Genomic DNA, 10324 nt, shown 5'->3' on the forward strand with positions numbered 1-10324 from the left:
AGGTGTATCTCACTGATCATCCCTAAAGCCAACACCTCATTTGGCCGCCTTTCGCTCCAGTACTCTGCTGCCTGTGACTGGAACGAATTGCAAAATCGCTGAAGTTGGAGACTTTTACCTCCCTCACCAACTTCAAACATCTGCTATCTGAGCAGCTAAACGATCGCTGCAGCTGTACATAGTCTATTGGTAAATAGCCACCCATTTTCACCTACCTCATCCCCATACTGTTTTTATTTATTTACTTTTCTGCTCTTTTGCACACCAATATCTCTACCTGTACATGACCATCTGATCATTTATCACTCCAGTGTTAATCTGCAAAATTGTAATTATTCGCCTACCTCCTCATGCCTTTTGCACACAATGTATATAGACTCCCTTTTTTTCTACTGTGTTATTGACTTGTTAATTGTTTACTCCAAGTGTAACTCTGTGTTGTCTGTTCACACTGCTATGCTTTATCTTGGCCAGGTCGCAGTTGCAAATGAGAACTTGTTCTCAACTAGCCTACCTGGTTAAATAAAGGTGAAATAAAAAATAAATAAAAAAATCTTAATAATGACTATAAGATGTTAGCCTTACTACTTGCAAAAATAATTAAAGAAGTCCTGGATGCAATCATTGATGAAACACAGTCTGGCTTTATGAGGAACAGACATATTTCTAGCAATATCAGACTAGTATTAGACATACTTGACTACTCAGACCTAATAACTGAGGATAGCTTCATATTATTTGTAAGGCTATTAAGACTCTCTATACTCTCTATACAAATGGTAACAGCTCTATCAAATTGAAATATGGCACCTCACCTAGAGTTGAGTTAAAGAGAGGAATTAGGCAAGGTTGTCCTATCTCTATACCTGTTTTTATTAATCACCCAACTTTTTACAAATTATTTAAATAATAATCCTGTACAAGGTATTTCCATAGCTGGTAAAGAAATTATTATAAGCCAGCTGGCTGACGATACTACACTTTTTCTGATATACAATCCTTTTCCAAAATGTCTGGTCTAAATCTTAACATTAATAAATGTGAACTCATAGCTGTCAAAGATTGTGTGACACCTTCATATTATGGTATTGCAGTAAAAGAAGAACTTACATATTTAGGCAGAACCATTACAAAGGATCAGAAGTCTAGAGGCTTACTAAACTTTAACCCTCTTATTAAAAACCCCCAGAAGATGCTAAATTAATGGCTACAGAGGGACTTATCTTTAAAAGGAAGAATTTAAAAGGTTTCTCTAGACTAACATATGGCGCTCTATCTTTATATCTTGACAGTAAAATAAGCAAGGAGATAGACCAGATGCTTTTCAACTTTCTTTGGAGAAACCGTACCCATTACATTAGGAAAACTGTTGTAATTAACACTTATGAGCATGGTGAGCTGAATTTTCTGGACTTTACTACCTTAAATAATAATTTCAAGATCAATTGGATAAAAAAATTCCTAAGAAGACCCACTTCTATCTGGAATTTTATTCCTCATCATGTCTTCTCTACTTTTGGTGGCCTTAACTTCATGTTGTTTTGCAATTATAATATTGACAAAGTTCCAGTGAAACTTTCTGCTTTTCATCAGCAGGTTTTCTTGTCATGGTCCTTAATTTATAAGCATAATTTTCTCCACACAGATATTATATATGGAATAATCGGGACATTTTGTATAAAAATACTTATTTTAATATTCTTTTAGAATATTGGTTCCGAAATAAATTCCTATTGGTGAGCCAACTGGTAAATTCAGAGGGTAATTTACTTAGTTCTAAAGAAGTCTTATCACTTTACAAGGTCTCTCCTAAAGATTTTGGAATTGTTTTAAATGGCATTCCCTCAGGTGATGCTTTATTATTCAGGAACGTGTCAAGACCTGACCCTCAATTGAGAATCGATTCACATTTAGATGGGAGTATTTGGCTGCTTTGACTTCCAGAGCCAAATGAGCCTTTAAACAGAACATGCAAGGGTCCTTGGACTATAAGGAGTAATGTTAGGCTGCTTTAGTCCATGTTTGGGCTAGGTCCCCCACATGATATACTTTCTGATACACAAAATCAGTTTGAAATCAAATATTGATTGACCACAACTTTGAAAAGGGTATAACTGTAAATCAGTGACCCTCACCCTTGATTAAAATGCTACTAAGTCGATGAGGTCAAAGTCTACTGTGGTGTCAAGCTATAAAGTTTTGTTGAGTCTGAAAAATTAGAATGATTTTGGTTGAAGACAATATAGACGATTTCAAGGGAATCCTCAAGGAGGTTTAGAGGTAGAAAATTACTTATTTGTGGGAATGAACAAAGCAAGGGTGCTGTAGGTGCTCTCAGTAAGCACTGTCTTCAATTCGTGTACTTTTAAAACACACACACACACCAGATATTTTCTGAATATCGTCCAGAAAACCTGTAACTAGACCTGTTGGACAGCTAACTCGTTGACTCCAAACGGAGCATACATGGACATATTGCACAAAACAGTGTACGTTAAACATTCAAATATGTATGTGCAGGGTAAATACATGTCAACAGAACACATGGGTTACTGTAACATTCATTATTACGAGAGATAATTAAAATAAATCGTATTTTTCAAGGAGGAACATACAACTTTCTTCCCACTGTTGTTACACTCAAACCTGTCCCCGATATGGGAGGAATAGTTGACAGCGCACTTCGGAGCCTTTACGCAACACAGCTACAATGTAATGGACTTTAATTTCAAAACTCATTTAAAAAGAGTTGACAAGCCGGTGCAGCAACAACATATTACATTAAACTAACCATTGATGGTGTCCTTTGATAAACATTGTTCTTGTCAAGCTTAACGTTACGGACATCAACAATCTTGCGCGAGCCTAGTAGCTGTAAAGCTAGCTATCTAACGTTAGTCAGTTAACGTTAGCTTCTCCCGGCTATTTTTAGTGCAATTAAGCAGCTATTTTCAGACCAAGGCGTCACCCTCTTACGACCTGTAAAGTCATTATTGTCTCCCATGATCTCGTTAAGTTAGCTAATCATTTGTACAAAATGTCAACGACATCGTTGGATAAGGAATTGCAAGAGCGCTTGAGAGAGGCGTCTGCGATTGGAGACATCGACGAGGTGCGGATTTTAGTGGAAAGCGGAGTAAATATCAACTCTCAAAACGAAATAAACGGATGGTAAGTGTGTCATATATATATATATATTAATCAAACTTAAACACAAGTTGATCAATAATCACCCGTCCTTACATGTTATTTATCGATTGATTGTTAAAATGCTGCCGGCGCAATGTTGGCAACGTGCTCTATGCAATGGCATGTCAAATGTCACCATTTCATGAATGGCCTAAGAAGAATAGTGTGTTATCCAATTATGCCTAGATGGCAGTCTCCTTCAACTGCAAGTGATGCAAATATACCCCCGCGTGGGTTCTCAAGTTTGACTATGATGACAATAAAAATGAACTAGTAAATGTTGGCTGCAGGGTGCAAATATTTGCGTAGGTAAAGTCGGTGAACGCTGTACTTCATCTGGATCTACCTCCAGTAGCTACTTTATCATTCACAATAACTGTTCCAACATTGGCTGTTTGAGTCATCATCATGCAATGTCAGTCTTTCATCAACATTATGAATCATCCCAGAGCAGATCAGAGACTTACTTTTTTCATTGTCTCCTATTCAGGACATGTTTGCATTGGGCATGCAAGAGAAACCACAAACCGGTTGTGTCTTACCTGCTGAACTCTGGCGCTGACCAAGAGATCCTCACTGCTAAAGATGAGCTGGCTGTCCAGCTGACCTCTAAGCCTGAAATCAGAAGACTGTTAGGAGGTAAATGTCCCATCACATCACCACTCTCCCAGTTATTACTGTTTTTGTGTCAAAATTCTCTTAAACATGTTCATGAAATATGTGTATAATAGCTGTATTTTGGATTTAATGACTATTAGAAGCACTAATGCCACCCCTAAGCACTAGTTTATTGCCAGTGAATTGTTTTACCTGCTCATAGTTAGGGGTCACAATTTGGGTAATGATCATAGATGGAGACTCCTGCCAGGACCTGCTATGTTTTGGTTTTCACAGCATGCTCTGGGCATGTCAATGTTCAAGACTCCCTCCAATTCAATTTGGTGTCTTATATATTTTTTCACAGTTGAGGAGGAGGAAGTGCCTGAAATCAAGGAGCCTGAGTTGCCAATCATCCCAAACTACCTGTCCAACCCGCCATTCATGTACAGTAAGATGGACAACAAGGCTGAGCTCATATTGGCACAGTTGACCCAAAATGGCAATGGAGACCACTCATCAGATGACCCGCACAGTGACTCAGCTTCCTGTCGCCCACCCACGAGCAACAGCTGCCTCAGCAACCGCAGAGCCTACTCTCTGACATCCCGAGGGAGGGGGCCTTCATCCCATTGGCGCAGCAGAACGGAGTGTCGCCGAGCCCCGCCTCGTCTCTCACCGTCAACGGAGGCCTGCCTATGGACATCTCCATGGAGCCCCACCTGGTCAACCATGGGGAGTACCACACTCGGTGGCCCATAATGGGGCTGTGTGCTCTCCTCCCTGCCCTCCCCAGCCCCAGCACCACCAGCAGTAGCAGCCAAGCCCAGGTGGCTAACGCTAACCCATCTATGACCCGGCAGCAGTCCCTCCCTCAGCAGCTCAACTGTGGCCAGGGTGCTGGGGGTAACATGCCTGCCTTCCAGCCTTTCTTCTTTACCAGTACATTCCCTGTCAATGTGCAAGGTAAGGACGGTCGCCACACTGCACTTGCTGCTGATGTTGTGCTGTTGATGTCTGTTTGTCTCTAATGTTGTGGTGTTCGATCAAGCATTGATTTGAGTCAACAGCAGAGCTCTTTTGGAACCAATCCCATTGCATGTTGAGCCTGTTTTATCACTGCTCTGCACTTTCAGACCCATTATCCAATGCTTTCTCCCCATGTGTGTGCCTGAATGTGCCCCAGGTGCTGAGTGTTCTCTCTACTGCATCTTACACACTGAAGTAGCTAGCGTAATCTCATTGGTGTATTTGTGTGTCTCTCCCAGAGCTGGTCTTAAAGGTGCGCATCCAGAACCCCAACGCGCGGGAGAACGACTCACGCGAGGTGGAGCTGGACAGACAGGAGCTGACCTACCGCTCGCTGCTCCGGGTGTGCTGTCGCGAGCTGACATCAGCACCGAACACGTGGAGAAGATCCGCCAAGCTGCCCAACACCATGCTGCGAAAGGTATGGAATGGCAGAGGCACGCACACGCAGGCACAAAAACACACACTCTGGTACTCTGGTACTCAAACTGGCTGGTTATAACACTAGTGGCTGAGCACTAGCACTGTGAACCCTGAGGCTGCAGCTACCGTTCCACTCACTAACCAGCTCAATGGGCGAGCAGGCCGGGGGCAGGGCCAGACACCACTAATAAAGATGCAGGGCAGGCAGGAACACTCCTAGACACACCTCGATGACAGTTCACTGCTCTGTTAGGTTAGAGCGCAACGCTTCTTCTCTTCTGTTAGGTTGGAGCGCCACGCGCTCTTCTGTTAGGTTGGACGCTGTTCGCGCACGCTGTTCTGTTACGCTGTTCTGTTAGGTTGAGCGCAACGCTGTTCTGTTAGGGTTGGAGCGCAACGCTGTTCTGTTAGGTTGGAGCGCAACGCTGTTCTGTTAGGTTGGAGCACCACGCTGTTCTGTTAGGTTGGAGTTCTGTTAGGCTGGAGCACCACGCTGTTCTGTTAGGTTGGAGCACCACGCTGTTCTGTTAGGTTGGAGCACCACGCTGTTCTGTTAGGTTGGAGCACCACGCTGTTCTGTTAGCACCACGCTGTTCTGTTAGGTTGGAGCGCAACGCTGTTCTGTTAGGTTGAGACGCTGTTCTGTTAGGTTGGAGCACCACGCTGTTCTGTTAGGTTGGAGCACCACGCTGTTCTGTTAGGGTTGGAGCACCACGCTGTTCTGTTAGGTTGGAGCACCACGCTGTTCTGTTAGGTTGGAGCACCACGCTGTTCTGTTAGGTTGGAGCACCACGCTGTTCTGTTAGAGTTGGAGCACCACGCTGTTCTGTTAGGTTGGAGCACCACGCTGTTCTGTTAGGTTAGACACCACGCTGTCTGTTAGGTTGGAGCACCACGCTGTTCTGTTAGGGGTTGGAGCACCACGCTGTTCTGTTAGGTTGGAGCACCACGCTGTTCTGTTAGGTTGGAGCACCACGCTGTTCTGTTACTGTTCTGTTGGGAGCACCACGCTGTTCTGTTAGGCACCACGCTGTTCTGTTAGGTTGGAGCACCACGCTGTTCTGTTAGGTTGGAGCACCACGCTGTTCTGTTAGGTTGGAGCACCACGCTGTTCTGTTAGGTTGGAGCACCACGCTGTTCTGTTAGGTTGGAGCACCACGCTGTTCTGTTAGGTTGGAGCACCACGCTGTTCTGTTAGGTTGGAGCACCACGCTGTTCTGATTTAGACACCACGCTGTTCTGTTAGGTTGGAGCACCACGCTGTTCTGTTAGTTGGGTTGGAGCACCACGCTGTTCTGTTAGGTTGGAGCACCACGCTGTTCTGTTAGGGTTGGAGCACCACGCTGTTCTGTTAGGTTGGAGCACCACGCTGTTCTGTTAGGTTGGAGCACCACGCTGTTCTGTTAGGTTGGAGCACCACGCTGTTCTGTTAGGTTGGAGCACCACGCTGTTCTGTTAGGTTGGAGCACCACGCTGTTCTGTTAGGTTGGAGCACCACGCTGTTCTGTTAAGCACCACGCTGTTCTGTTAGGTTGGAGCACCACGCTGTTCTGTTAGGTTGGAGCACAACGCTGTTCTGTTAGGTTGGAGCACAACGCTGTTCTGTTAGTTTGGAGCACCACGCTGTTCTGTTAGTTTGTTCTGAGCACCACGCTGTTCTGTTAGGTTGGAGCACCACGCTGTTCTGTTAGGTTGGAGCGCACCACGCTGTTCTGTTAGGTTGGAGCGCCACGCTGTTCTGTTAGGTTGGAGCGCCAGCTGTTCTGTTAGGTTGGAGCACCACGCTGTTCTGTTAGGTTGGAGCACCACGCTGTTCTGTTAGGTTGGCAACATGCTGTTCTGTTAGGTTGGAGCACCACGCTGTTCTGTTAGGTTGGAGCACCATGCTGTTCTGTTAGGTTGGAGCACCATGCTGTTCTGTTAGGTTGGAGCACCACGCTGTTCTGTTAGGTTGGAGCACCACGCTGTTCTGTTAGGTTGGAGCACCACGCTGTTCTGTTAGGTTGGAGCACCATGCTGTTCTGTTAGGTTGGAGCACCATGCTGTTCTGTTAGGTTGGAGCACCATGCTGTTCTGTTAGGTTGGAGCACCACGCTGTTCTGTTAGGTTGGAGCACCACGCTGTTCTGTTAGGTTGGAGCACCACGCTGTTCTGTTAGGTTGGAGCACCACGCTGTTCTGTTAGGTTGGAGCAACGCTGTTCTGTTAGGTTGGAGCGCAAACGCTGTTCTGTTAGGTTGGAGCTGTTAGGTTGGAGCACCACGCTGTTCTGTTAGGTTGGAGCACCACGCTGTTCTGTTAGGTTGGAGCACCACGCTGTTCTGTTAGGTTGGAGCACCACGCTGTTCTGTTAGGTTGAGCACCACGCTGTTCTGTTAGGTTGGAGCACCACGCTGTTCTGTTAGGCTCTGTTCTGTTAGGGTTGAGCACCACGCTGTTCTGTTAGGTTGGAAACACTGATCATGACGGCTGCTTGATGATGGAATGATGGTCACCCATTATTACCATTTTAATAAATAATTTGCATGAGAGTGAGAGTGTGTGTACAGCTCTTTTCTTATGAGTTAGGGCCACAAAAATGTTAATGTTTGCAAGTTAATTGATTTGAGCTACATTGTGTTCCATGGCACACGGTAGTCCCATCTTGCACTGCATGGGTGGGTTTGATATGAAAACAATGTCACCCATCCAGTTATGAAGGGAGCTGTTGTCACATTATGTAATCCCAGAACAACTGCTGACTAAGACTCTAAGACTGTGAAACACACACACACACACACACACACACACACACACACACACACACACACACACACACACACACACACACACACACACACACACACGTCTCTTCTATCCTCCCACTCAATGTCTGTAAGTCCTGTGTGTGATGAAACAATGTATGTACTCGATTTTGTACCGTAATCACTACAAACAATTGGACCTTTTGTGGACAATAAAGATGTTTTATTGAATGTAACTTTATTATTCCCAGGACAAAGACGTGGCTCGGCTGCAGGACTTCCAGGAGTTAGAGGTGGTGCTGGAGAAGGCTGAGGGCCTGGCACTCCTCTCTGGGGCGGGAGGCCTCACCGACAGACCCTGCTACAACATGAAGGCCTCCAGACTCACCTACTAGAGACCAACAGGATTGACAGACACACAGACAGACACTACTACAACATGAAGGCCTCCAGACTCACCTACTAGAGACTAACAGGATGGACAGACACACAGACAGACACTACTACAACATGAAGGTCTCCAGACTCACCTACTAGAGACCAACAGGATTGACAGACACACAGACAGACACTACTACAACATGAAGGCCTCCAGACTCACCTACTAGAGACTAACAGGATTGACAGACACACAGACAGACACTACTACAACATGAAGGCCTCCAGACTCACCTACTAGAGACCAACAGGATGGACAGACACACAGACAGACACTACTACAACATGAAGGCCTCCAGACTCACCTACTAGAGACCAACAGGATTGACAGACACACAGACAGACACTACTACAACATGAAGGCCTCCAGACTCACCTACTAGAGACCAACAGGATTGACAGACACACAGACAGACACTACTACAACATGAAGGCCTCCAGACTCACCTACTAGAGACCAACAGGATTGACAGACACACAGACAGACACTACCAACATGAAGCCTCCAGACTCACCTACTAGAGACCAACAGGATGGACAGACACACAGACAGACCCTGCTACAACATGAATGCCTCCAGACTCACCTACTAGAAACCAACAGGACGGACAGACAGACCCTGATGTCCATGTGGACCCTACTATCTCTCTATTGACCGTAATAGCCACTATCGTTATTAGTCAATTTCATTGCATTATGATCCGGTGTCGTTCAGCCAGCGTTATTGGGGGTTTGTTTAAAATCCTGTTGTGTTAGCTAGGTAACGTGGTCGCCCTGCCTGTCCTTGCCTTGCTCCCTGCCAGTCTGTCCCCATGCAGCGCTCGCTAACCGATTGCTCATGCATCATGTCCTCAGTTACATACTGAAGAATTTGGGCCTCCTTCCCTCTCTGTCCCCTCTTCTCTTCCCTCTGTGTGTTGTCGGGCTACAGTGGAACATTGGCGTTGAGGGACAGTGACAGTCTTCCTAGATGGCTTAACTTATGTACTGTACATGGATCCCTTTGTACTGGGCATTAGTCATACATGTACTGGGGACTTGGCTCCTGGGAATGAGGGGGTTGAGCAGAGTAGAGGCCATTTGAACAGCTCTTCTGATATACAGCCATGGCTCTTATTAGTCCAACATGGGCGGCTTAGTACAATGTTGCGACACAGCTGACTTGCACACAGCAACATGCAGTATTGCCGCTTGCTTAGTGGGCATAGCAGGTGGCTGCCGACGTTCCAACTGGCATTCACACCCATGCTGCAGACTGCACACACACACTCAGTCATACTCCCACACTTCAGTGATATTTCCAGTTTTTCCTTCAGTGGTTGCCCATGTTATCACACTACCCTGTTTATTTGTTCTTAGGTGGATGTTGATGGAGCTATTAACCGAGATGTTGCTTTGTGCTGCTGAGGTTTGATCATCTAAGAGGGAGTGGGTTTGAGTGTTGTCTCTTGCCAATTGAGAAGTTTTTGTTAGTTTCGTAGAACTGTTTATGTGCTTAGTAAGCAAACAGATGCTTCAAGTGTAATCCGTATTGTTAAGACGGTGTGTCTGTTTCTTAAAGAACTCTCTTCGTCAGTTGGAAGATAACGGCCTTCTAACAGATGCTATGGTTAACTAGCTCCACAGACACCGTCTGGATTTCAATCAAACACCCAATGTGGAACAATTCTTCATTGCTCCTGCTCTATGAATTTAGTTTTATTCTACAATGTTTACTTGCTGAAACAAAACTCATTTAGATGAACATGTATTGGGTGCAGGGGCAATATTTAAATGTTCTACAGTTTGGTTGAATGTTTGTGTGTGAGGGGTTATTTTCAATTTAACAGTTATTGGGTCTAATATTCAACTGACACTTTCAGCTGTGAATGAATTGAATGGTAGACCGTTCCTATAGAGTTCAGG

General features: G+C 45.1%; 1 protein-coding gene across 1 annotated transcript; it reads left to right on the forward strand.

Annotated features, from left to right (window-relative positions):
• The first annotated feature begins 2748 nt into the window (after window positions 1–2748).
• On the forward strand, window positions 2749–8886 carry LOC118375878 (ankyrin repeat domain-containing protein 40). Its single transcript, XM_052520011.1, has 6 exons — window positions 2749–3171; window positions 3680–3828; window positions 4154–4541; window positions 4583–4752; window positions 5055–5236; window positions 8233–8886. Exons 1-6 carry the CDS (start codon window positions 3038–3040, stop codon window positions 8374–8376), a joined length of 1167 nt encoding a protein of 388 aa, XP_052375971.1. The 5' UTR covers window positions 2749–3037; the 3' UTR covers window positions 8377–8886.
• The last annotated feature ends 1438 nt before the right edge of the window (window positions 8887–10324 follow it).

The sequence above is a fragment of the Oncorhynchus keta genome, chromosome 5 (assembly GCF_023373465.1).
Source record: "Oncorhynchus keta strain PuntledgeMale-10-30-2019 chromosome 5, Oket_V2, whole genome shotgun sequence".
In the NCBI taxonomy this organism is placed as follows: Eukaryota; Metazoa; Chordata; class Actinopteri; order Salmoniformes; family Salmonidae; genus Oncorhynchus; species Oncorhynchus keta.